The sequence below is a fragment of the Calcarisporiella thermophila genome, assembly GCF_041956535.1.
Source record: "Calcarisporiella thermophila strain CBS 279.70 unplaced genomic scaffold VTP21scaffold_2, whole genome shotgun sequence".
NCBI lineage: Eukaryota > Fungi > Calcarisporiellomycota > Calcarisporiellomycetes > Calcarisporiellales > Calcarisporiellaceae > Calcarisporiella > Calcarisporiella thermophila.
The window spans coordinates 1,236,154-1,262,165 of record NW_027192192.1 but is presented as its reverse complement, the minus strand read 5'-3'; the positions used below and the strand labels follow the sequence as shown (position 1 = coordinate 1,262,165).

The 26,012-nt window shown below is 46.4% G+C and overlaps 12 protein-coding genes across 12 annotated transcripts; 7 read left to right on the top strand and 5 right to left on the bottom strand.

Moving 5' to 3' along the window:
* Positions 1–100: 100 nt before the first annotated feature.
* Positions 101–1,363, bottom strand: VTP21DRAFT_4642 (uncharacterized protein; the record flags this gene model as incomplete). Its single annotated transcript, XM_069395076.1, has 4 exons — positions 101–658; positions 750–1,052; positions 1,116–1,228; positions 1,327–1,363. 4 exons carry the CDS (start codon positions 1,361–1,363, stop codon positions 101–103), a joined length of 1,011 nt encoding a protein of 336 aa, XP_069256250.1.
* Positions 1,364–2,906: 1,543 nt separating this feature from the next.
* On the bottom strand, positions 2,907–3,832 carry VTP21DRAFT_4641 (uncharacterized protein; the record flags this gene model as incomplete). Its single annotated transcript, XM_069395075.1, has 2 exons — positions 2,907–3,671; positions 3,761–3,832. The coding sequence occupies 2 exons, from the start codon at positions 3,830–3,832 to the stop codon at positions 2,907–2,909; spliced, it is 837 nt and encodes a 278-aa protein (XP_069256249.1).
* Positions 3,833–6,311: 2,479 nt separating this feature from the next.
* VTP21DRAFT_4640 (uncharacterized protein) lies at positions 6,312–7,523 on the top strand (the record flags this gene model as incomplete). Its single annotated transcript, XM_069395074.1, has 6 exons — positions 6,312–6,388; positions 6,492–6,596; positions 6,681–6,759; positions 6,831–6,932; positions 7,032–7,241; positions 7,326–7,523. 6 exons carry the CDS (start codon positions 6,312–6,314, stop codon positions 7,521–7,523), a joined length of 771 nt encoding a protein of 256 aa, XP_069256248.1.
* A 272-nt stretch (positions 7,524–7,795) lies between these two features.
* On the bottom strand, positions 7,796–9,135 carry VTP21DRAFT_4639 (uncharacterized protein; the record flags this gene model as incomplete). Its single annotated transcript, XM_069395072.1, has 2 exons — positions 7,796–8,546; positions 8,645–9,135. 2 exons carry the CDS (start codon positions 9,133–9,135, stop codon positions 7,796–7,798), a joined length of 1,242 nt encoding a protein of 413 aa, XP_069256247.1.
* Positions 9,136–9,502: 367 nt separating this feature from the next.
* Positions 9,503–11,641, bottom strand: VTP21DRAFT_4638 (uncharacterized protein; the record flags this gene model as incomplete). The annotated part of the gene is made up of 1 exon (XM_069395071.1): positions 9,503–11,641. The coding sequence occupies one exon, from the start codon at positions 11,639–11,641 to the stop codon at positions 9,503–9,505; it is 2,139 nt and encodes a 712-aa protein (XP_069256246.1).
* A 1,764-nt stretch (positions 11,642–13,405) lies between these two features.
* On the top strand, positions 13,406–15,454 carry VTP21DRAFT_4637 (uncharacterized protein; the record flags this gene model as incomplete). The annotated part of the gene is made up of 4 exons (XM_069395070.1): positions 13,406–13,484; positions 13,617–13,667; positions 13,737–13,878; positions 13,945–15,454. The coding sequence occupies 4 exons, from the start codon at positions 13,406–13,408 to the stop codon at positions 15,452–15,454; spliced, it is 1,782 nt and encodes a 593-aa protein (XP_069256245.1).
* A 524-nt stretch (positions 15,455–15,978) lies between these two features.
* Positions 15,979–18,110, bottom strand: VTP21DRAFT_4636 (uncharacterized protein; the record flags this gene model as incomplete). The annotated part of the gene is made up of 8 exons (XM_069395069.1): positions 15,979–16,542; positions 16,605–16,792; positions 16,860–17,121; positions 17,183–17,265; positions 17,333–17,429; positions 17,510–17,726; positions 17,801–17,949; positions 18,018–18,110. 8 exons carry the CDS (start codon positions 18,108–18,110, stop codon positions 15,979–15,981), a joined length of 1,653 nt encoding a protein of 550 aa, XP_069256244.1.
* A 186-nt stretch (positions 18,111–18,296) lies between these two features.
* VTP21DRAFT_4635 (uncharacterized protein) lies at positions 18,297–18,921 on the top strand (the record flags this gene model as incomplete). Its single annotated transcript, XM_069395068.1, has 4 exons — positions 18,297–18,357; positions 18,418–18,490; positions 18,544–18,761; positions 18,836–18,921. The coding sequence occupies 4 exons, from the start codon at positions 18,297–18,299 to the stop codon at positions 18,919–18,921; spliced, it is 438 nt and encodes a 145-aa protein (XP_069256243.1).
* A 681-nt stretch (positions 18,922–19,602) lies between these two features.
* On the top strand, positions 19,603–20,067 carry VTP21DRAFT_4634 (uncharacterized protein; the record flags this gene model as incomplete). Its single annotated transcript, XM_069395067.1, has 1 exon — positions 19,603–20,067. One exon carries the CDS (start codon positions 19,603–19,605, stop codon positions 20,065–20,067), a length of 465 nt encoding a protein of 154 aa, XP_069256242.1.
* Positions 20,068–20,574: 507 nt separating this feature from the next.
* On the top strand, positions 20,575–21,278 carry VTP21DRAFT_4633 (uncharacterized protein; the record flags this gene model as incomplete). Its single annotated transcript, XM_069395066.1, has 3 exons — positions 20,575–20,832; positions 20,913–21,013; positions 21,080–21,278. 3 exons carry the CDS (start codon positions 20,575–20,577, stop codon positions 21,276–21,278), a joined length of 558 nt encoding a protein of 185 aa, XP_069256241.1.
* A 1,781-nt stretch (positions 21,279–23,059) lies between these two features.
* On the top strand, positions 23,060–24,578 carry VTP21DRAFT_4632 (uncharacterized protein; the record flags this gene model as incomplete). Its single annotated transcript, XM_069395065.1, has 7 exons — positions 23,060–23,404; positions 23,471–23,625; positions 23,693–23,762; positions 23,821–23,872; positions 23,941–24,065; positions 24,121–24,441; positions 24,507–24,578. The coding sequence occupies 7 exons, from the start codon at positions 23,060–23,062 to the stop codon at positions 24,576–24,578; spliced, it is 1,140 nt and encodes a 379-aa protein (XP_069256240.1).
* Positions 24,579–25,080: 502 nt separating this feature from the next.
* Positions 25,081–25,743, top strand: VTP21DRAFT_4631 (uncharacterized protein; the record flags this gene model as incomplete). The annotated part of the gene is made up of 1 exon (XM_069395064.1): positions 25,081–25,743. The coding sequence occupies one exon, from the start codon at positions 25,081–25,083 to the stop codon at positions 25,741–25,743; it is 663 nt and encodes a 220-aa protein (XP_069256239.1).
* Between the last annotated feature and the right edge of the window lie 269 nt (positions 25,744–26,012).

Sequence of the window (26,012 nt, the reverse complement as noted above, 5' to 3'; positions counted from 1 at the left end):
TCCTACTGTTGTTTTTATCATATTCAAGAGAGAAAAATAAATCCTAATACAAAATGTACTTGCGCCCCCCTCCCCCCTCTTCTCCTCCCTTTTCTCCTTCTCAAGGCTCCATCACCTTCTCCTCCCGGCCGCTCTCCGCGCTCTGAAGCGCCGCGATGATGACGGCCAGGTGATGGAATGTGTCGCGAGGGGTGCACGTCAGCTTCTTCCCCTCGCGCACTGCGGCATAGAAATCGACCATCTCCGCCTCCACATCGTCCTCATCGGGCGCCATGAAGCACAGCTCCCGCTTGCCCTGCTTGTCCTCGACAGTGACAAGCCCCTCGACCAGCCGGAGGGTGGCCTTGGTTCCGAAAATTTCCATGCGGAACGACCCTGTGGTGGCCGCCACTGTGGAAATGTAGCTCCCGACCGCGCCACTGGCGAGGCGGAGGGTGGCGGTCAGAGTGTCGTCCGCGCCGTGGATCTCATATTGTTGGCGGGTCGCTGCACTCGCCGAGGTGACCTGCCCAAGCACGGCCGTGAGGAGCCCCATGTCGTGCACACCGGCATCCGAGAGAAAGCCGCCGGGGTGCGCGGGATTGGCGCGCCAGGCTGTTTTCACGTAGGGGCTCTCAGGGTTATAGGGGCGGACGGCTGTCATGATAAACGTGACGACCTAGTGTTCAAGAACAGAGGGTGAAGAGGGGGGAAGAGGGGAGGGGAATTAGCGGCGCCGCCGGGGTGAATTCACAATGCATTGCATCTACCTCGCCGAGATGTCCATCCTCGATAAACGCCTTCATCTCTCTAACATACTTGCGATGCACAAAATTCTCCGCAATCATGACGACCTTCTCCGAAGATTCCGCGAGCCGCACGATTTCCCGCGCGTCTTCGATCGAATGAGCAATGGGTTTCTCAAGCACAATGTGCTTGCCGCTGGACAGAGCGGCCTTGGTTGCGGCAAGATTATCGGTGGGGGGCAGGATGACATCCAATGCCTCGACCTCGGGTTCACTCTTGAGCAGGCCGTCCAAACCGGAATGAATGTGCTCGTGTGAAATTTTCGCCTAGAGCTCCAGTGTCAGTAGAAAAGCCAGCTGGACCTCCCCCCCCTCCAAATAGCCTCATACCTCATCCGCGAATATCTCCGCCTTCTCCCTCGAGCGATTGCAGCAGGCGACGATCTGGAACTTGTCTCTCTGCTTTTCAAATGCAGGGAGATGTCTCTTACGCGAGAAAATGCCTAGGACAAAACCAAAAAAAAAAGAATTCGAATTCAAAAGTTCAACCAACCATTGAAATGGCCTGCCAGCATTTTCCAATGCTAGGGGGTTTCCTTACCGGTTCCGATGACAGCAGTGCGAAGTGGGGGTGCCATGGCGAATATTGATAAGAGAGGGAATATAATATAATATAATAATAAGTGAGCGAAGGCTGGAAAGCTCTTGAGGGCCCCTTTTTGGAGATTTAGATTAGGAGGTAATATATATAGTAACGGCCAAATTGAACTGAGCTCGCGGCCGACAAGCGGGCCCTGTCTTCATTGATCGAAGGAGGGCGGGGGTAAGTCAGTGATTATCAGTAGGGCCAAGCAAAATTTTCGAGTATTATTAAGCGAAATGGTACCGGATGGGAAAACGTAGTCCCGTTGTTCTCAATGTTCCTTCGCTTTCGATCGAGTTGCTATTTCTCGAGGCTATCCTCAAGAAATACCAACTCGATCGACTGTTTTGTGACTATTCACTAAACAGTCACCCAAAGGTGACCTCCACAGGACTTAGAAGAGGGGATTCAACCATGCCAAGGCATGCTGGTTTTGTTATATTACACCCACTAGCTTTTCCCTATAGATTCCAAGTACAAGAGCCGACTTTCTACGCCTTTTGTCACCCTCTATCTCGAGGCTTGGTTTAGCGGCCAGCGTTCTCCGTAACTTGCTCCAACCTCTGCTAGTCAAAGTTGTCGTAGTGAACCCAGCTTTAGCAACAAGGACAACAGGTAAGGTTTATTTTGGGATTAATTAACTGAGGAATCTCCTTTTTTTTCATCACTCGCCGGATCGTTTTTCATTTCACACTTCCCGATTCCCACACCTCCTTACATGGATCCAATTTTCCGATCCGTGCAGCTTTTTGCCCAGCCTGGTCATGAAATCCAAATAATGCTTAAGCTCTCCTTATCCCCTTGTTTGCTTTTTCATATACCAAAAGAGGCTCTCGCCATGTCACGTCGTCCTGTAGGAACTCCATGCAGCCAAACTGGCAATATTACCCTAATGGAAGAAGGCCTGCAAAATTGTTGGGGGGGGGGGGGAAGAGAGGGTGTAGACAAGTAGCGAGGAATGAAGGGGTTAGATGGACCGCATGCATCCATGTGAGAAAACCTGTCAACTGAGTCAATGGATTTGGAACAAATGCCAAATTTCTTTATTTTTGTCCTCCGCCCGGCATGGGCAGAGGTGCGAACCGGTCGCAAAGATGGGGGGAGGGGGAGAAAACAAACAGCGAGGAGAGGGAAAAAAAAGGGGGGGGGGGGAAGGAAAAAGTGTCAAGGCAGAAAACAGGGTGAAATAACATCGAAACAAGCGCAATGGAGCCAAATTATGTATAAGAAAAAGTAAGAAAAGTAAGAAAATAAGAATAAGAATAGGCCTATTTAAAACTTTTTTTTCATTTTTTTTCTAAGCATTTTTAGTAAACTGTATATATAATGTATAGATATGTAGAGGATACTATATATATAGGAGAAAGGCGAAAAAAACAAAGAAAAACAAGGGTATTTTAGAGAATGCAAGATGTGAATTGCAGATATTATAAATTGCAAACATATTACTGCTCGTCGATCAACGACGGGCATTACAAGAGGGGAAGAGGGATGCTCTTTTTTGGGGGGAAGGGAGAGGGGGAAGGGCACGCACTGGGCTAGTTTGTGCCGTCGACCGGATAGTACTCCATCAGATGGTCAGCGTTTTTGGCGTCGGCAAAGCCGTAGCGCGCATAGAATTGTTTTTTGAACTGGGTGCGCAGGCACCACCGCTTCAGTCCTTGCACCTCCGGGATCGCGAGCGCGCACTCGATCATCCACCCGCCGAGGCCGCGCCCGCGGTATTGCGGCAGGAGGAACACGTCCGCAACATAGGCGAAGGTGGCGAAGTCGGTGATGATGCGGGCGTAGCCGATTTGGCGATATTCGCCCATCGGCTCAAGCAGCGGCGAGGCGCTGCCGGTATCGTCCTCGGAGTAGCCGCTGTCCTCGGTCGGGTTCTCGCTGACGACCTCCATGAGCGAGAGGTTGACCGAGTTCTCGGCGGCACGCAGGATCGTTTCGGCGGAGCGGCCCGTGGACCAGTAGGCCTGCTTCTGGAGGAATTCGTTGAGGCGGTGGAACTGCACCTGGCCGGGGTCGGTGGTGACCACGAAGTTGTCGTCGCGGCGGAACTCGTAGGCGGGCCAGTCCTTCATGTAGAGACCGCAGAAGGGGCGCTTGCGCACCAGACGGGGAATGAGGGAATCGTCGCGAGGCTTGTGCGCGGGCTTGGCCAGGGGAAAGCGCACCTGCTTCCGCTTCACCTCTTTTTTGGGCCGCGCAATGCGGCATTTTGATTTGCGCTGAAACTCGACCTGGAGCTGGTTCATGGCTGGATCATCATCCACCCAGTGGCCGTCTTCATCTAGATCAAAGTCAAGCTAAAGGCAAGAGGAGGGGGGGAGGGTCAGCTCCATGCACACGCCGATTCCGGCTGCGCCCGGATGGCAGAGCAGGGGGGGATCCTTACCGCGGGCTTGTTGGAGTACTCCGTCACTTCTCTGCAATTGCGGTAGGCGTTGGGATTTTCTAAACGAGGCATTGGGCAGCTGGCGCTAGGAGGGGCGGGAGAGCGAGAGAGCGGGGGGGCGCAGGAGAGCGTTAGGAGAGAACACGCTGGGAGGTCAGGTTGGGGGAGAGCCAGGAGGAAGGTTTGAAACGAAACAGAAAAAAAAAAAGACGCTAGGAGGATGGGGGGAGAAAAAATTGGATTTTCTGCATAGGCAAGAAAAAAATTTTGCGTGAAAGTTGGCGGGCTTTTATGAGGAAACTCACTTCGAGTTAGAATTAAGAATTCGTCATGCTGAATATTTTTTATTGCGCTGCCTGTCAAAAATTGGCTAGTTTTTTTCTGATGCACGCGCGCAAAAAAAAACAAGAATTTGCCCGCGGGTTTGTAATTCTAAATGGTTATTAAATTTGACTAAGGGTGATATAATTATAGTAAGACCTCTTTGGCCGCCCGCGGCCCTGATTGAGCCAGCGCCAGCGCCGGGTCTTGGCCCCGCTCGAGGAAGCGGCGAGGGGCGAGAGAGAGGGCCTCGCCCTTGTGCGCGGTGGAGAACGTCCTTGGGGTCACAAGGCGACATGGTCAAGACAAATTAAAAAAAATCCAATATTACGCGAATAAGTCAAAGGAGATGCAGCATGCGATGCGCTTGGAGATGCTTTAGGAAAATAAACTTCCTCACGATAGGAGCCAATCCATTTTTTAATTAAGGAGCCTTTGACACCTCTTCCTCGAAAGCCTGAGAGAGGCAAGTTGCGTGATGCAAGAGGACAAGTGGTCAATCGGGTCGAAAACAGGGGAAACACAGCTCCCGCACAATAAACAAAAAGCCCCCTCCTGTCCACCCAGAGCAATAAAACCTTGTATTTCTTCTGCCAGTATTCCGTCGTACGAGGCGCACGCAAGCTTCAGGTTTTCGCCGCTTGCTTGCGCTTGTTTTCCCCCCCGCCGGCCCTCTGGAAAGCTAGCCCTCCTATCCTCTCCTTCTCCCCCACCCGCCCAGCTCTCCGCGCACTGCACTTGTCCCCTTCCGCGCCTAACCGCCTCCCCGCGGCCCGCCGCTTTTCCCCCTCGGGCTGGTGTACGCTGCGCAGGCCCACGAGACTGCATTCCTCGTACAATGTACTCATCTCCGAGAACGCTCCTGTCCTCTCTAAGCTCGCGTGATGTTACAATGAATCCCCTCGGCTGGATATGACGTTAGTGTGCCTCTAGCCATCCGGCCCATCGCCCCCTTTGTGATAGTCTCCCCCCCCCCTCCACGTTCAGCTCTAACCCCTCTCAAACCTAGATCCGCTCGAGTCTAGCCAAAACGGGCCATGCCAGAGCGATTTATTGAAATTAATTGGGACTGACGTAATTGCCTCTGCCTAGTCTGCAATTCGGGCGACTACACCTCATCGGCCTCAAATGGTTTATACTATTTAGGGGTGGCGCTAGCCTTCACAAATCACTTCCACAGCTAGCCCACGAAATTAATCCTAAACCAAGTTAATGAATAGGACGGTGCTCCATGATATCACCCCCCCCCCCACCCTCCAACCTCTTCTTTTCCATTTCTCCCTTGGCCCTCCTGCATGCTATGTAATGGGCGAGAGAATTGCCCTGCTGTGCGAGCCTGCTCAATGTCTTCATTCCCGCAGATGTGCCATTTAGCAAATTACCTCGTCCCATCCCCTCCCTTGTAACAGAACTCGGATGGTGATACCTTGAACTGACTTTGTCGGACGAATGGAAATCGGGATGCAATCATTGCCTTTTCCACAGAATCCGCGAGCCGTCACAAATCAAACGCGCAACGAGGGGGGGCTGCCTGGTGGCTTTATTTTTCACTCTTGTTCTTTTTTACCCTGTTTTCCTCAATTCAGACTGGGCGGGTCCCAATGCCGGCCCCACCCCTCCTCTCCCCCAAAGACGAAGAAAGTTTATGAGTGTGCGAGTGTAAACAAGTAAGGGGGAAACGCGTGGCATCTGTCAAGTGTATTGTTATTCTCAAATATATTGGATCCATCTTCTATGGGTTGCCTCTGACGAGAACAAGCTCTATTCCCTCTGGTGGCGCGCGCAAGTATCCCTCCCCTTGACGATACCTGCTCCCCATCAGAGATTGTTTTCATTTGCCGGATATCCTCCAATCTTATGGGGATGGCTCAGAAGCAACCGCCATCCTCTGGCTGGTGCATTCTCCTTTCCATTCCGAGCGCATGAATATGGAACATTATCTATTACTGAGGTGCAACTCCTTGAACTCCAGGCAAGCTTTAAAAGGCCGTTTTCTCCGCCCGCTCCCTTCTCCCCCCTCCTCCTACTCCCGCCTTGAACACGTTGCTTAGCATAAAAGGAGTAAATCTGCTTACACATCGTCTTTCCTAAGCCTTTCTGAAATTCGCACTGAATGTGAAAAATAAACCTTACATTACAAAATCATGGGAGGTTAAGGCATACGGTTGCTTTGGTCGAAATTCCAACCCTCGTCTCGCTTCCCTTTTCTTTCGTGCAAATTCAGTACAGAATGTCGCCCAATAATCCCAGTCCGGTGGGCATCGAACCCCCCTCGCATCGTGTTCTTGCCCTGTTCGATTTCGACTGGTGAGGAGCAGACCCCATTCTCGTTGCATCTCGAGAGTGTTCTCCTGCTTCCCTACCCTTAGACTGACCCTCCGAATCGGGCTTTTCTGCTCTCTTGTACTAGGTCGCTGGTTGAAGGCGATACCGACAAGCAGACTATCAGCCTCTCCCCCGCCTCAGCGGCCAAGCAGCTAGAATTGAGCGGGACCGTGCAGTGGACCGATCTCCAGTTGAGTCTAAAATTATGCCTAATTCTGAGCGATTGAATGTTGACAGTTGCCGATACTCTGCGTGCTTGTTTTTACGTTTGCAGGCATGAATTGCTGGGCGAGATGCACGAGCAGGGAATCACAAAGGTCGACATTGAAAATGCCCTGAAGCTCATGGTGATGGTATATACAGACTATGGCCAATCTCCATTCACGCTCATTCATCTAAGGGGAGATTGATTGCTGTTGAGTAGGAGCCGGATATGCTAGAAGCCCTCCACATCCTCCATACCGCCGGGGTGGAAATGGTCATTATCTCGGACAGCAATACATTCTATATCGACACGATCCTAAAGGTGAGGACTCGAGCTGCGACCCGTTTTGGTTTTCAGAACTAGGCAGCCATGGCTAATCCCTGTTCCCCCCTCTTCCCCTCTCCCTCCTCTTTCTATTAGCACTACAACATCGCACACTATTTCTCGAAAATTATCACGAACCCCGCCCACTTTGACGCCAGCGGCCGGTTATGTGTCCGTCGATATGAGGATGGCACCGCCCATGGCTGTTCGATTTGCCCGGTGAATCTCTGCAAAGGAAAGGAGCTAATCGAGTATGTCAAGGAGCGCGGTAACTTCACGCGCATGATCTATCTGGGAGATGGGCTGGTAAGTAGGGGCCCCTTACCCCGACCTTGGCTCTTTGCGAAACGTCGTTTTTTCGTCCATTGACGTGACTGTTCTCCCCTCTAGAACGATTTTTGCCCGGCCACTAAGCTTCACAACGGTACGCTGCTTTGTCGGAAGAACCACTCGCTCTATCGATTGCTCCAAGATGGCGCGGGCTGCTCGATGAAGGTGGAGGACCCCTGGAAGCTGCTGAAGGCTCAAGTGGTCTACTGGGATAATGCTGCCCAAGTTTTAGAGTATGTCCAAGGGCATTTTGCTTAGGCTGACATCCGCCCTTCCTCCTCTTTGGTCGGGAGGGGGGGGGGGGGAGGGGCGGGGCTACCACCCCTCCCTCCCCCCAACACCCCACTTGTATTGTACTCTTCATTTATTTATGAAATAGAGTTAATGATAGAGCTTGACTAGAGAAGCGTCTAGGCTTGAGTAGTATTGCACACAAAGATTAACAAGAAACAAGCATTAGTTTACAGTGAAAGAAAAATGCTAACAAAGGGCCCTTGTTCTCCCTTCTCGCTCGTCAGCCCCTTGCCTCCTCAAATCCGATCCACCTCGCGGCTGGAATAGTTCTTGAACGGGTTCTTAATCAGCATCTCCGCTTCGCTCATCTCTTCGCCAGCTTTGGGTGCAATGGTGATGGATTTCCAGCTCTCCTCGCCGCCCTCTTCTCCGCTCTCGCTCGTGTTCGGGGCCTCCTCTTCCTCGCCCTCGTCTCGATACACCTCGATTCTCTCGCAAACCGGTCGGGTGGACGCGGTGGGTGCCTGTCGGAGCTTGGCGCCCCGCCATTGCGTCGCCTCCACCCTATTCTCTTTCCGCCGCGAGGTTTCCGTCCCGACATCGGGCCAAGGTGCCGCGGGAGCCGTGGCGGAAGCCGTGCCATCCGGGTCCACAAAGATGGAAATCTTGGCTTGGTTGGTTTTTTTACTCACGGGCTTCTTTGCCGGCCCGATGGTGGCGGCCCCGCCTAAACCTCGCGATCCAGACAGAGCTCTTCCGTTGGCGGCAGAAGCAGGGTTGGCTAAAGCGGAGGGAGTCGACGAGGCTGCGGCGGAGGTGGAGCTGGGTTTAGTGGTCTTCGCCCCCAAAGCTTTGCGCACTTTTGGCTGTACAGGCCGAGCAGGGGCGGAGGCGTCGGCGTGCTGAGGCTGGGCAGCCTCCTCTTCGGCTTTGATTAGGCGCTGCATCTGGCGTAGCTGGAATTGTGTGAACCGACGATGGAGCTTTTCAAGAGGCTGGGCCCGACGGTGGATCCCCAGCTCGTAGATTTCTTTGGCTTGATCGTATCTGCACAATAGAGGATGCATTTGTTTAGTTAGTAAAAAAAAAAAAATGATCCTTTCCAACCAAGCCTGGAGCACCCGCAGTGTACCAGCCCAACTCACTTTTCGATGGACTCCAAGAAGCCACCATAGTCTTCATAGAACGCAGCCAGCTCGCCTCCAATTTCATTACGCAAGAGAAACACAAATATGTCTCGTGGCACCTCCACATACTTTGCATACATCAACCATAGATGGAGGTATCTTGGATCATTCCTGTATCTCTCGTCATCCTTGAATGCGCGTGTTGCTTTTTCGAGCAGGGGAATCAAATTGGAGTCATGATTGTGCCCCTGAGGATAATGCTCAAGGACCCAGCGGACATAGCGATGATGGACATCCAGAGGGTCCCCGTCGTCCGGGGTGAGCGCAGCCAGCTCGGCCTGGAAACGCGCATGCCCTTCGGCCAGATGGGCGTCGAGGCCGCTTGGCGACAGAGAAAAAATCGACGCAAGAGCCTTTGCGCTGCGACCCTGACGCAGCGGAAGAATGTTTTCTTTTTGGTGCTCAAATGTGGTGAATTCAGGAATATCGTCAGGGATATCTTCTGCCATCACGACCAGTTATGATTTGATGGAATGGCGGGCTTTCCTAACGTGAAGCAAGTGTTGCGCGCGAAATCAAAATCAAAATTTAGCGACGCGTAAAAGTGGGAGACCTCAGTCACGGAGCGGATTCGCACTCCGCAGAGTAAACTTGGATGGGGGATGGTGTCAAAGGATGCGAGAAGTTTATCAATTTATTTAATACAGTATTATTTAGAAAAGAAACGCAAATAGACAATGAACAAAAAAGAAAAGTCTGCCACAAATATTAACAATGAATCCCAAGCTTTTAAAGAGAGAAAACAGAGCCGAAAGCCTCTTGAAACGAAATCACATAAAAAGTATATCATTGGGCTATCCTAGATGCTCTACTTCTCTAGTCCACCTCTTCCATAGTGGTCTCTCCGGCTTCCTCCAATGGGGGCGCGTCGGTGGTCTCGACGTCGCCACCGTCGACAGGCTCGTCGTCAATAGACAACCCGAGTTTAATCATCTTGTATATCCGGCCTGAGAACGAGTTTGGATCCTCGAGCGAGAACCCGGAGGACAAGAGGGACGTCTCGAACAGCAGCGTCACGAGGTCACGCACCATGCGATCCGAGGAGTCCGCCTCCAGCTTCGTCTTGATCTCCCGGACGATGGGGTGCCGCGGGTTGACTTCCATGGTCTTCTTGGAGAGCATATAGGTCGTCATCGAGGTGTCCCGCAGGGCCTGTGCCTTCATGATCCGCTCCATGTTGGCCGACCATCCAAACTGCCCCGTCACGAGGACGCATGGCGAATCCGAAATGCGGTTCGAGATCACTACCTTCTCCACCTTGTCGCCGAGAATCTCCTTCATCTGCTTGCACAGATTCTCGAACGACTTCGTCTCCTCCTCGCGCGCCTTCTTCTCCTCCTCCGTCTCCTCGAGCTCCAGGCCCTCCTTCGTGATGCACACCAGCTTCTTGCCGTCGTACTCCCGCAGCTGGGTCACCGCGTACTCGTCGATGGGGTCGGTCATGAGGAGCACCTCAAAGCCCTTGCGCTTGAGCACTTCCAAGAATGGCGAGTGCTCGATGGCCGCGCGCGACTCACCCGTGATGTAGTAGATGTTCTTCTGGACCTCGGGCATGCGTGTCACGTAGTCCTTGAGCGACGTCATCTCGTCGCCAGACTTGGTCGAGTGGAAGCGCAGCAGCTCGGCGAGTTTCGAACGGTTGTTGCTGTCCTCGTGGATGCCGAGCTTGATGTTCTTGGAGAACGCCTCGTAGAACTTGGTGAAGTTCTCCTTGTCCTCCGCAATCTCGCTGAACATCTCGAGGCACTTCTTGATAAGGTTCTTGCGGATGACTTTGAGGATCTTATTCTGCTGCAACATCTCGCGGGAAATGTTGAGCGGGAGATCTTCGCTGTCCACCACCCCCTTGACAAAGTTGAGCCACTCTGGGATGAGCTCCTCGCAGTCGTCCATGATGAAGACGCGGCGCACGTACAGCTTGATGTTGTTGCGCTTTTTGCGGGTTTCGAAGAGATCGAACGGCGCCCGGCGCGGCACAAACAAAAGAGCACGGAACTCAAGTTGCCCCTCGACTGAGAAGTGTTTCACGGCAAGATGATCCTCCCAATCGTTGGTGAGGGCCTTGTAGAACGAGGCGTACTCTTCGGTCGTGATGTCCTCGGGGTTACGAGTCCACAAGGGCTTGGTTTTGTTGAGCTCCTCGGTCTCGGTCTTCAACTCCTTGATCTTCTTCTTCTTCTTCTCCTTCTTCTTGTCCTCCTCCTCCTCGTCGTCCTCGACCTCCTCCACCTTAGGCTTTTTGTCCTCCTCCGAACCCTCCCCCTCCTTCATCTCCTCCTCGACCGCCTCCTCCTCCTCCTCCTCAACCTCTTTCTCAATCTCACGTTCGACCACGAGCTGGATGGGGTATGAGATGAATTCAGAGTGCTTCTTCACAATCTCCTTGATGCGCTTCTCCTCGAGATACTCGACCTGATCCTCCTTGAGGAACAGGCGGATCTCGGAACCGCGGGAGAGATGTGGGTTTGGGTCGCGTGTCACTGTGAAGTGCCCTCCTGCGGCTGACTCCCAGATGTATTGCTCGTCGTCATTGTGCTTCGAGACAAACTGCACGCGGTCTGCAACAAGAAAGGCCGAATAGAACCCAACACCAAACTGCCCGATCATCGAAACGTCCGCCCCGGACGAGATCGCCTCCATGAAAGCCTTTGTGCCGGATTTGGCAATCGTGCCGAGGTTGTTGACGAGGTCAGCTTTGGTCATACCGATACCCGTATCTTGGATGGTGAGTATTTTGTTCTTCTTGTCGGGTATGATCCGAATGTAGAGGTCTTTGCCGGTGTCCAGCTTCGACGGGTCTGTCAGGGACTCATAGCGGATCTTGTCGAGGGCGTCCGAAGCGTTACTTATGAGCTCGCGCAGAAAAATCTCCTTTTGTGCGTAGACCGCATTGATAATAAGGGACATAAGCTGGCTGACCTCAGCCTGGAAGGCAAATGTTTCGGCGTCTGCCATAGTATTGGTGAATTATATGAGTGGGTAGAAGGGGGAAGAGTGAGTGGTTGTGGAAGTGGGATAAAAACTTGGTATGAAAGGATGAAGGAAAGAATAGGTTTTTGCGCGAAATTTATATTCATCGTCATTAGTTTCCAGCAGGTTCCATCAATTTCTCGTCTAGAGAATCTCTAAGAATCTAGGAAATTTTAATTTCCTGCAGTCTCCTTTCTCGGAAAGGTGACTGCTCCCCTCTTGGAGAGCAAGATGGTACTCGTCTCGAATGGTGGCTGAGGTTCCTAGACCTTCTCGAGAAAGCCACAATAACTGCTTTCAGGTTAATGCTGTGCTCAGGTTTATTGCTTCTTAGTCGGAGTGCTAGGAATATTAGGTCGAAACCCCAGAGCTGAGAAGTATTTATTTATCGTAGCCCGATTTAGACCACTAGATTCTGACCTATAAATAGAAGGGACATCGAAGTTAATGCTATAGTGAAAATACGATAATTGCGTAAAGAGGTTCGAGGAATATCCTGGTTAGCTGTATTTCATCCTCAATCGGCATCGCGGTGGCTACAGCATACTCAGGAATGACGAAATATGGGGGGGGGGCCATGTCCGAAGAAAATAATGATTCACTTGCTATTTGTTGTGAAATAGGTAGCAAGAAATAATTTTTATCAGTAAGACTAGGGATGCAAGAGGTCTTGAAATGCCTAATGCTAGTGTAGTCCTAAGTCTGAATTGGGTTGAGTAAATGGAAGAGTGACGAGCAAAAGCAGAGGAAAAAACGCGTCTGCCCGCACTATGCTACTCTAGCATGCCCACAACATCTCCTGCTCATGTGTTTAAGTGGGTGATTTTAGCCGGCAGGATCCACAAGGGGATAAAGAGTCCCCAAAAACTGCCCTTTTTCGCATTAATAAATGGCAGGCTGCCTCATAGACAAACCACACTCCAATGCGCGCAGTCCGAAATAGAGGATATTGCACAATAGCAGAAACCTTCTTGGGCGTGAGTACACAGTGGATATGGCATTACCCTCTCAGAAGAGGTTGAGTTGCCACAGAAGCGTCTTTGTGGACAGTTGAGCCTTTGTGAAAAATAAATCCGGCTGAGTTTGATTCTTGGATTATTTTAAGATTTGCCATTGATTGATTTCCAGCCTAATGGTTTTGAAGGTTTCTGTTGAGATAAAGTGGGGGAGAGGGCGAGAAGGTATTAAAGACCAGCCATGTTCTTCGATGGACCAACGGCATTTGGCCCATGTATATGTATGAGTATAATCACACTGCTTGTTTAATAAAAGACTCTTCGGGATATCCTTCCAGAAGAGTGTAAAAGCACTATGATCATTTAGGAGATCAATTTTTTCTTCCTATTTTCCATTTTTATTGCGCTGCTTAATTTTTCATTTTCTTCAACTTTTCCCTTTTCTCTCCTCTCCTAAACATCAACAAGCTTAATTGATTCCCCCTATAGCAACCTCATCCCCCTGAGAGATTCTTTATTACTGCTTGCCCCTCTCTTATTATCTCTTTCTATTTTCTACACAAGGCCCTTGCTCCCGTCTGTACTATGCATCTAATTAATTAGCTTTCCATTATACAATCCGCCTTAGTATTTTTGTTCTCTGAAAACACAAGGATTCTTTCAGGATTGTGCGCACGACGATCATAATCTGCTCAATATCTTTCATAGTTCGTTGTTTAAGTTTTCCTCAATTCGTCAAATATGTATTCAGGTTGGTTGTTTTCTGTGCCACGGCTTCTATTGTCCTTTTTAGATGATGATTATACCCTTCTCACCAGGTACAGCAGATGTTCTCCCACAGATCCACATTGAAGAGTTTAAATGGGGCAACGGTAAGTCCCAAGCATTTTTTTTTTTTATCAGGAAAAACATCGTTTTCAAACCTTTTTTTGTCTCATTTTGCAACCTTGACTTCATTTTAAAGTTCTTGCCGTATTTATTGTATTTTTATTTTAATTTGATAGAGCGAGGAGCATCCATCGATACACAGCGGCCATCTGCAAAGTCAAGACAGTGTAAGCTATTGATCGAGAATCCATTTTTCTATAGTCTGGGCTCGTCTGAACCTTTTGTTTCACACACAGCTAATGGCCTTGCTACTCCCACCTCAAGAGCACGGCCTGTCTCCATGACAGACACGGACTTGATTATGATGCTGCAGACTACAGTAAAAGCATACGATGCCCTTGAAGCCGCGGAGACTACGTCTGTAAAATCAGAGGAACCGTAAGCATGGCCTCTTTCTACTTTGTCTTTATTTTTTCCTAAACCTGTCCTCTCTTCTGGCCACAGCAGACGAGTTGAAGCATTTCAAAAGCCTCTCAAAGATTCCCACACCAACGCAACAAACAAAACCTCTGTCAAGCCGGCAAACGACAGTTCTGACTCAAAGGGGACGGATACACCTTTTACACGTGTAGTACGCATTCACAACTCACATAGCGAGTCGGACCTTGCTTCCCATGCGCCATCTCCGGCTCCATCCCTCGATACCGCCATTTCACCCCTAAGTATTCCACACCACCACCAGAAAGAGAGTCGTCCGATCTCATTTATAGGATTTGCAGACACAAACCTGGACTGTTTACAGCTCTATTCCCCGGAGGAAACAAAAAGCCCAGATAGTTTCAAATCCGCGGTTGAAAAACACGAGAGTGATGACGAGGAGAAGGAGAGGGCCCTCTGGCAAGGGTCAGGTGTCCCCGCTACGGTCCGGTACAAGGATCTTATCAACCTTCCTCGACGCGAGCGCATTGCCGCACTATCAAATGCATGCAAAGAGCTTCGTCGTTACCGCACCGAGCTTGGTGAATGGGTTTCTGGCCATGAAGACGCAAGTCCCACCAGTTTGACTGCTAAGTATCAAGCTTTCACAGCCGCGCGCCAGCCTCTCTCGGCAGGATCGGAGGGCAGGCCGTATCTCAACGCGAACCAATTCTCAAACTCAACGGCAAGCTTGGCCTCACGCTCTTCCATGGAGAGTCTGAGCGTAGCATCCACCCCTCATTTGTCGAATAAAGGCTTCAAGGAGGATTCCGGGATGAGGATGTCGCTGGATAATCGACGACCCTCATTCGCATCTGAGGCAAGCGTAGCCTCATCGGTTGCCCCCCTTTCTTCATTCAACTCCGGGGATCATCTTGGAGAGTCGAATGGGTTGAGATCGCTGAAATCGTTCGCGGGCAATCCGTTCAGATCCCGGTCTCGCACTCCCGTAGAACGAGTTCCCATGGATCGTGCTCAGCTAAGCCGATCGGCTTCGCCTTCCAACGCATCCGTTTCGTCTATACCTGCAACGATGCGGCCAATATCCCCCTCCCATGCAGAATGGAATCGTAGCATTATACCAGAAAATGGGATCCCAGTTCGCTCGGCCAGTTTTTCGGCGGTGATTCCTGGCATTCCACCTAATTCTTCTGCCCCGACAAATGGAGCTCCGAGAGCCTACACCCCACCTCTATTAAGCACCAACGGCACAAGTAATCAACCAAACACTCATTTACAAGCATTCTCCGATAACCGGTCGCTTGCCCCTGACCACAAGCAGCGACGACGTCACACTCATCTCATTCGTGCGGTCACACCTACATCCACCCCTTTAGGTACAAGTGTTTCTGGGCAAATGAAGTGCAATGTTGAACAGCTCAGCGCCGTCCTGGACGATCTCTGTGCTGCGGTACCGCACGTGGATCGTCAGACCCTTGCAGGGTACTTGGAACAGGCAAATGGGGATCCGATTGCTGCTATGGGATGGGTATTGAAAGGCAGCATGGGGGCAGGTGAGAGAAAAAATACTTTTTAATTAATTTGTTATTTTTTTTTTTTGTCTCAATTGTTTTTCACCTTAACTTTATTACTCTTTCTTGGAGTCTTTATCTAGACATAATAAACAATTTATTCAAGTGTATATGTGGTAAGAAAAGTCACTTTTAAAGAAAGGCCTGTTGTCTACTTTTTCCCATCCTTTGTCAGGGGGATGACACTGAAATATCTTCGTTGAGGGAGGGAGGGGGGGGACCGGTCGGACGAGCAAATGCACAATTCACAGACCCTATTGTTCATGTCTTGTATAGGGTCTGTGAATTGTGCATATATAGGGTTCCTCTTCCACCCTTCTAAAGAATGCATCATCTTAGCTATCAAAAGAACCATATGCTTACTACTTCGTCTTGTGCCCTGAACCTTGGGAGAACATAAATGCTATGTGTTTAAAATTTCCCGGTGGAGAAACGACGGTTAGGTGGAAAACGTACTCGTTTATTTACAAGAAAAAGGAAAAAAGAAAGAAAGATAGTGAAAACATAAAAAAGTCAACCTCGAGGGTGTCTACGCGTCAAAAGCGTCCAAGTCTACTTTAATTCCCACCTTTTCTAATTCCAAAGCCAGCCGTTTATCCATTAACTCCTCGAAATTCTCGCTCCTTCCCCCGAAAAAGGTCCACACTGCATCCCGAACTTGCGTCCACCAAAACACTACGCTCATCGACCACAAAACCACCCTGAACACCATCCGATTCCAGCTGCTATGGAAATTTCTGCTTATTCTTATCACCGTGGCCTTCAGTGGCGACACGTCTCGTATGTCGTAAATATCATCAAGCACGCCATACTCGCCGCGAACCGCATATCGTGCCATGATATTAATTCTATTCACGGGAGAGCCGAGCGTCTTGTTGTTGGCCCGCACAATCGACATGTTCCTTACGATAAAGAGCAGTTCTCGGGGGAAGAGTGCGGCATCGGAGAGGAAGTTGCGGGCACGGTTCTTCAGGTCGGACTGGAGACGATAGGTGTCTGCGAGAGACACGCTGGATGAGAGATGGAGAGGCTTGCTGGGAGAATACGGGCGCTGTAGGGTGAAGGAGGCAAACATTTCGGACTCGCGGATTCCCTGTGAATAGATAGAGTTAGGAAACGGAGAGTGAGAGGTCGACTCAAGCCGGGCGTGCATACCCATTTTTGACAAATGTCGTTGACCTTCTTTGTGTCCATCATGAACAAGGCCTTCCATAGCTGACAGTATTGTCGCCTAAACTCCTCCGACTCATGGATGTACAGCCCATGATCCAGCACGACAATCTGTGGTCGGGATGGTCTGTGTGGGTGTGGTCTTACAAACACATTCCCCGGGTGCGGGTCAGCTAAGAAATAACGAAAAGGATTGTTTCAGATTCAATCGAATTGTAATTCCCTCATCTCCCCCCTTACCATGTACGTGCCCGCTCTGCATTATTTGAAAGGCAAAATATGACACCACCGCATCCATTATATCTGCCACTCGGAACCCCATGCTGCGCACCTTTTCCGCCTCCGTCACCTGAACACCATCAATCCACTCCGCCACAAGAACTCGCTTAGAACAGTAGTCCCAGTAGACATCGGGAATATAAACGCGGTCACGTAAGTTGACGTCTTCTTGGAGATGGCGGCGCGCAAGCTCGGCGTTCTTGCCCTCGTTGAGAAAGTCCGTCTAGTTGTGAAACAGGAGGCGAATTAGTCATCCGTATCCTATATAGGACAAAGCGAAATACCTCTTGGCGTAGTTGGGCTTCAGTGTAGGAGGTCGACCAATAAATTGGCAAGTCAAATATCTTTTCATATAAATAAAAGAGAGCTTAAGAATATATAATTGTAAGTCAACGTTACTTAAGGAGAAGAATAGGCAATTCAGCAATAGCTACTCTTATAGGCCCAGATATCCCAATCTAACTGCTTAGCAATCTCAGGCTTTTGCACTTTGACGGCGACAGGGGTCCCATCCTTTAATCGAGCACGATGCTATGGAATGGAAGAGAAAAAAAAAAGTAGAATCAAATTCGGCCAAAGAATCAACATAAGTCACAAAAATAGATACTAACCACTTGTGCGATAGAGGCGCTAGCAATAGGAACTCGCTCAAACTCTATGAATATATCGTCTGGGTGTTTACCAAAATCTTGTTTGAATATTGTCACAATCTTTGAAAATGGGACGTGTGAAGCAGAGTCGTATAATACACGTAGTATGCGTTGAAAAGGGGCGGGAAGGACAGCAGCTTGGGTACTTATCCCTTGACCTAGTTTAATGTAGAGACCGCTAGATAGATAGATTCAGAATAAGTAAAAGTGGATACCACGGAGAGATTCAAGGTCTAGCAATAAAAAATTTACCCATTCTGCCGACAGACATTCAATATACGGTTTGCCGCTCGTGTATGTAAATCTTCTATTAAATCGGCCTTTTCTGGCTTAAAGTTAAGCTTATAATCTATTGCGATTGCCATGCCATTGTATGCGAGACGCGAAGTCCTTTGAATAACCTAAACGAATGGAGAACAAAGTAACATGAAGCCAAACCACTACGGCGATATAGACCAGGTTTGTTTACTTTGCCACCGAATTCATTGTCTGCAATGAAGCAGGTAGTAAGAGAAACACCTGAGAGCAGTGCAAGCCTACGCAGAGTATGAAGAGCAGGCATGAAAAAGCGGAGATGAAGAAGGATAATCCAAATGGTAGGTATGAATCAACTACTACAAATCAAATACAAGAAAATGTCCAAGGGCAATACAATTTGGACTGGTTAGAAAAATCAGAAGACTCGGCAAAATTGGCCGTAATTATTTGGATTACAAAGGCGGCTTCTATTCCGGCTCAAATTGCGTTTATGCTCTCTCGATTACTAAAGGAACATCAACAGAAACAGGCGCAGATTCGCAAACAGAATGGTGAGACTTTTATTTTCATCTCCATTGATGTGCATTTGTAATTATTCCTACGCGTAATAGACCTCTTGCGAAAAGACGCTATCGACTCCGTCAATGCATTGAGTGCCAATCTCTCCTTCTCGCTCAATGAGCGGTAAAGCCATACATTCTGTAAATCGTAAACAACATCCTGATATTTGGCACTAGAACGTCACAGATCCTTCGAAATCAACGCGCTATTGAGCATGATACCAAGCGGCTCCAAGCACAAACCATAAATTTCGCCAAGCAGACACAACAATGGCTGGCTCTGATTGATGGAATTAATGGCGCGCTCAAAGAGCTCGGAGATGTGGAAAATTGGGCCCGCGTGATTGAAAAGGATATGCGGGAGGTGGTGCAAATATTGGAAGATGTCCACGAATGTAATTAAGATTTCCTGAATAGATACAGAGTTCTAGGAGAGTAGCTAATTTCTTATACTATTTCTTGCTTGTAGGTGATTATCCGACGTCGCAAGGATCAGCGCTTCCATCAACGCCTGGAGCACATTCTGTTACAGGAAGCGGAGGAGAAATGAGATGATCTCTTCGGCAAAAAAATAAATAATATTGCTGTATATAACTACACTTCTTTTAATAACCTATTCCTTTTTATTTTCTATAATTTTGGGTTAATGATAGATATAGTCATATGCATGTTAAAAAAGGACACTAAGAAAAATCCTTCGAAAATAATTCAAGAATAACCAAGCTAGGATCAAACTGAGTTGATGTTGAGATTGTCAACCTAGACCTATAGTATGTCTAAATAAATCACATTAAAGTTTTTTGAGAGGCGGTTGCTTTAGTCGAGTGGATTTGAATAAGCATTTCACAAAAAATAATCAGGTATTCATTGATCACATCGAACCTACTCTATAGCGCACATATCATCTTTATTAGCCAATTATATTAAGTGGGTTGTGGGGATTCGGTGAGAATGTATCTATGATATAGATAACATTGTTCTGATCTACACACCTTACTTTAAAGCGAGTTACCACAAATGCTTCAACATAATAGCAATAGGCGAAGCATTATGAAAAACCTGTAAATATCAAAGAATATTTGTTGAACCTGATTTATGTGATAACAATTGAAAATATCACGTTTGATTTAATTGAGGTTTTACATATGTCGATTTCTAAAATTCCTGCGGCATCCTAGAGCACCAACAAAATTTTGAATTCTAATTCATCGCCTTTTCTTTGCTTTGCCATTTAAGATGATGCAAGGGACGAAAGATTACGTTGAAATAAATACAGACCAAATCTCAACAGAGAATCCAACAAAATCTTCTCCGCCACCAGCAAAAGGCCTTAAAAAGCTTATTCAAACCTATGGCCCTATTGCACTCGCTATGTATGTTCTACTTTCTGTCGGCGATCTCTCACTCATCTTCCTGCTACTGCATTTCGGCGGATCCGGAGCTGTAAAAGGCGTAGAGGACTTTTGTAGAGAAAATTTGGGTAAATGGGTATCTCGATATTTCGAGCAAAAGGATGCTTTGAGTACCGATGAAGCGGAGGGGCCGTCGTTGTGGACGATGTTTCTGGTTGCTTATGCAGTCCATAAGATTTTGATGCCGTTACGCCTCTTAATCGTTGCCGCAGTTACACCCAAAATCGGCCCAAAGTTAGAGGAATGGGGTTTGTGGAAAAGCTATCGGCAGATCAAAAAGGGTGATTAATTGTAGTTTTCTTCGTTAGTTTTATTTCCTGCCTTTTTTTTTGCTCATGATTACTTATCCTTAATGGTGTAAGCATTAATGTAAACATTAATATCTTTATGATATTTACTTCGTTTCCATTAGAATCTGTAATATCCCTTTTTTTTTGGTCCTTTTACTTTCTAGACGAGTTTTTTTCTACATTTCTCATGTTTGAAGATTTCGTCTCTTTCCTGCTCTTCCAAGTTGGGAATTTGTCCCTATTAAAATACTTAAACCGCTTCTGAGAGTAAAAAAAGGTTGAATTATTATCAAGCGTGATTCGGATTCGTTTTTCGAATTCATCTAACTCTCCTGAGATTGGTTGAAAGCTATTTGTTTATTTTCGAGGAAATATACTTTCAACTTTATGAAGTAGAAAATAATCGCCTATATTTAATAGATTAGACCCTATTATACCCTACAATTATATCATCCATTGGCTGAATAGAAATCAGTATATCACCCTCATACAGCATATCCACGATAATGCACTCGTCAATCTTCCTACCATGCTCATTTCTGTCGCTCTTCATATTTCTTGGCGTTGTGAAAGTAGTCTCCAGCAACGACATTGCTGTACATGCCCGATCATCAGAACAGTGTGTACTACAGATGAAAGCCTGTGATCTCATTTGTCAAGATTATAACATGTTTGCCTCTGTGAACGATTGCGATGAAACCACATTATCTTATTGCTGTATCTGTAATAACGGAGTCGCTCCTGGTATCTCTGAGCTTTCTCAGGTAATTTCGAATAATCACGTTGGATCTAAAAGCTATCTCATTTTCTGAAAACTGACTTACATGCTGGTTTCGATATAAAGTGCAGTGAAGGAATGCAGCGATGCATTCCTAATCTCAAAATCAGAAATGCAAATTGTACCAACATATGCAATGACGCAAAATGTTCTAGCATTTCCAAAAGGTAGGAGCAGATTGCGCTAATTCTACAATTAGTATATCATGTTCTCTGACTTTCAAGTCAACATAGTGACGATGGATCTGATACAAGGACAGTTGAAGCAGCCGAAATTACTGAAAGAGATTTTGAACGCGTCGACAATAAGCTAGTTGGAATAGCCTTAAATTCTCCTTCTTCCTTCTTTACCCAAAATGAGGCACCATCTTCTGCAATCAATTTAGGCTTCGTGGTATTCTTAAGCGCAGCAGTGTTCTTCAATTTTTCATAGCCTCAAAAAATGAACGCTTTCTACCTTTTATCTACTGGAGATATGTCTTTACTATAGCGTTTCTAGATTAACCTTCACCCTCTATTGCTTTTTAGCTTCTTCACCCTCTCTTCTTGTCACTTGTATATTTCTTTGCAATTTTCACTTAAAATTTTAGTAACCTCTAATATTAGCTCTTAATTGCCACTCTCGACTATAATCTTAATGGAAACATTTGGAGCATTCTGAGTCCAAAGCACAATAATGTCTGCCAACTCAAACAATTAAGTTCCAAAAAAAAAAATTTCGAATGAGTATAATATCTTACTGTAATGCTTGAAAATTATACAACATACACATGTCAATTTAGTCTGGTTGAAAGAAGAGAAGATCGGGTGTGGTTACTTTATTGAAATATATTCCTAATTATTTTCCACTGATGCTGTTAAATACATAAATGAAATCGGGGGCTAAGAGCTAATATATATTTCATACACTATTATCAGCATAGCTCTAAGTATTTTATCGTTAGCAGATTATGGACTCCATAAAGCTTGTTATGTAAGGTAAATCATTTACGTTTAAGGAAAACCACTAGAAGCCCAATTCATAATTACCTAAGAGAATAGAATTATTTCATTCTTCTTGTTCTTGACCCTTCAAAAAATTGAACTAAGCTTTTTTATTATCGCTGTTTGACCCGAAATTTAATGAGAAAACAGGTTAGCACAAGAAAAGTAGAAATTTTGTGGGGGAGTCTACTGTACCGTTTACACCAAATTCAAATAAAGAAAACTCCATACGGAAACATACCACAACAGAACAAAAAAGTAAATCTATTTCTCACAGTTACAGAGCCGCATCGACCCACACAACCCTCATGCGTAATTTATCGTTTCAATATTTGCTTATGCTGATCTGCTAATAGTCCTTAAAGGCAGATGTTATTGATCTAACACAACAAAATTTCTTTATGATCAACGAATTCAGATCTTATATCCTCATCTATAGATTAGCCATGGTTGTACTTGTTGTGTGGCGGAATTGTACAAAATAATGGAACCAGATGAAAGAACAACATGTTGGAATTTATTCTTTTCATTGTGTAAATCATTCACTTGATGCTAGCATTCTTATAGCAAGCTCTATTCGAGATATAAAACCTATCAATTGGGGCTAAACTTACACATACGCGCGCAACATATCCTTATTTTCTTTCCTCTCGATTAGTGTCTCGAACGTTATCTAAAAGGATCTCCACGCTTTTCCCCTCTCTGTCAAACTTCTCTAGGAACGGGCCAAGCGGAGTCAAAGCAAGCCCATCCTTTCCTCCCCTTACTGCTTGCTTTTGCGTGCGCCCGCAGTTGGTTGTGCGTTTAGTTCTCAGGGCTGTATAGAACGTCTCCCATTATTGCCCGTAGTTTTAGGTTTATTCTGGATATTTTCATCTGCTTTTGGCCAATATATTGTGATGATTGAGACAGGAATTAATACTTTGTCACCGAACTCCGCAGTAAAATAAACCCCTTTTTCTTTATTTCACTTCTGCTGCTGTGTTTCTTTATTTTTTCTGCCGATTTCAACTGGTTTCTTCCCTTTGTTTAAAGATTAGACAACAGATTAACTCTTTCTTGCTAAAAAAGATGATATTTTAACCCTATAGTGCTACTCCTCCCTGCTATTTCCCTCTCTCTACTATTAATTACATCAAGATTTTCAAACTAGCCTTGTCTATTATTCTTTTTTCTACTTTTCACTCTGTTCTCATCTAAACTCTCTCCTCATCATCCAGCAAAAATAACATGATCAAAACCCCCTCTAGCATCCGCCGCAAACGCAATTTCAAGAATCTGACCCTGGAGAATTCGCCTGTAGTAGCGCAGCAGTCCCCAGATGATCAGCCGTCAAATACAACAAATGTTGCCAACAGCAAGCCAAAATCCGATAAGCCGCCAACTGGAGGTGCAGAGGGCAGAGATCCATACGGAAAATTCCTCGAGCAGCTAAAAGATCTCGAAATTGGGCTGGAATTGATGCTCGATGTGCGTGCAGAAGATCTCAAGCCGCTCGAAGAATTAGGAGCAGGAAACGGCGGTACAGTGACGAAAGTATTGCATATGCCAACCAAAACTGTGATGGCAAAGAAGGTGTGTACCAATGCCTGGATAATACAATCGATCCAAATCTAACTCCCATTTTATTCGTTCCTCCAGATTATTCATGTTGACGCTAAACCGAACGTACGAAAGCAGATTTTACGTGAGATGCAATTCATGCACGACTGTAATCATCGACATATCGTGTCATTTTATGGTGCTTTTATGAATGGAAACGACATTAGCATATGTATGGAGTACATGGATGTCGGGTACATGGACTTTTTTTATTACGAGATTTACAGAGAAATTTCTAATTTCATCGTCTAACTATTTCAGATCTCTTGACAAGATTTACAAGAAGAATGGGCCTATTCCTATGGGCGTGATTGGCAAAATCACCAGCGCAGTGAGTGTATTAAACAGGGTTTTCAGAAGCTTTATCTGAACTTTATTGCGTTGGATAGGTCCTAGATGGTCTGATATATTTGTATGATAATCATCGTATCATTCATCGAGGTAAACAATCAGACATTCATCTTTTTTTTTATGAGCTTGTACCAATACTCAGAGAACTATTTTGTTAGATGTAAAACCATCCAACATTCTCGTCAATTCGAGCGGCCAGATTAAACTATGTGATTTCGGCGTCTCGGGTCAACTTATTAATTCAATAGCAGACACATTTGTGGGAACAAGTTCATACATGTCGGTATGTATAGAAACTTTTATCTTAAATTGAAATTGGTCTGATAAGCTGGATTTAGCCGGAGAGGATCCAAGGCGCGGCTTATACTGTAAAATCTGATATCTGGTCGCTTGGTATCACGCTTATGGAATTAGCGTTAGGCCGCTTCCCATTAACCCCTGACGGAAAACCACTCTCAATCTTTGAGTTATTGCAACATATTGTCCACGAACCTGTTCCAACGCTTCCGCCTGGAAAATTCCCGCCCGACTTTGAGAATTTCGTGGAAAAGAGGTATACCGAAATTTTTCTGTTTGCCATCCATCTTAGTATTAACCCAATTTATACTTATAGTTTAATCAAAGAGGTAAAAGATCGACCAACCCCGAAGGAACTTAGGGTAATTTCGAATAACACTTCTTTTTCAATTCATATACATGACACTAACCTTTTCTGCTTTTAAAGACACACCCATTCCTTGTTGTAGCATCAGCTGAGAAGGTTGATCTTGAGAAATGGGCCCAAAATCTTGAGTAACAGCGTAAAGTTATACGTTATATACATAATAATGTTAAATAGATTCCTTATTTTTTCATAATTGGAAAAATTAAGAATTCTAGCGCTTAGAACTTTTTCTTTTATACTGATATATATATATATCAGTGAACAATATTTTTTTCCCTCTTTGTTTTTCTATTTTTCTTCTCTTTTCAAATTCCTTTTCTTTTCATTATCATTCCTTCTATTCTGTTTGTTTTGGGTGGTACTTGAAAACATCGTTCTATTAATAGAATGTGATTGCAGAATGAGTCAGTATTTGTGAATTGTGCGCTAATTATAGCATTACAGATGTCACGCTTAGCATATTAATTCGACAGCCCCAATTATTAATTGTTTTATGGATGGTTTGTTCACTCTTTTGGAGACTTATAAAGAACCGATAACCCCCCCCCCCCTGAGAATTATTTTTTCGTTACGGCTGCATAAGCTATCCAAATCTATTTAATACAAATAATATTTTTGAGAGGTTTCGATCGGCATGCCTAAAATTATTGAAGCTAAATGTATTCTTTTTGACCTTGACGGCACACTCATAGACAGTACCAAGCCAGTCGAGACTTTTTGGCTCCGCTGGGCGACTCTTAACAACGTTGACTCAGTCGCGGTGCTCTCCTATGTACACGGTGTGCGGGGAGACGATGTTGTACGTCACTTTCGCCCTGATCTCATAGAGAACGACCCTGAATATGCGGTGCGTCTAGAGCAGGAGCATCCCACTTCGCTAGAAGGTATAACCATTCTTCCTGGGGTAGAGAAATTGCTGAAGAGGCTACCAGAAGAAAGATGGACCATCGTAACTAGCTGCTCAATTGAACTCGCTGAGAGGCGTCTTAATTACTTGGGGATGAAAGCGCCAAAATCATACATTACTGCTGATGAAATTGTCAACGGGAAGCCGCATCCGGAGCCGTATCTAAAGGGGGCCGCACTCATGGGATTCAAACCCGAGGATTGCTTGGCTATTGAGGACTCGCCAGCAGGTTTGAGATCGGCGAGTGAAGCCGGAGCAAAGACCTTGGCTGTTCTTACGAGCCATTCCCGAGAAAAATTGGAAGCAGTTAGCCCCACCGCCATTGCCCAGGATTTGGAGCACGTCGAGTTCATAGTTTTGGAAGATAAGATTCGAGTAGTCATCCCGTGAGCTGCTGACGAGAGCATGTATATGTTTGCTGAAGCTACCGCTTTCCTGTTCTTTCCTTGTATAAGGGTACAGAGCAGAATATTGCCCTTAATAAAGGCCCGCAAAGGCTCCTGTTTTGGAGGAGACTATTATATATTAATATCGCACCATCGTATATACTCTGCCAAAAAAGTATATCAGATGAATGGATTACACAAATAACAATCGTTTCCTGGCTTTCTATATATTTGAAGCACATCATTTCAGCATAATATTTATCGAATAATTAC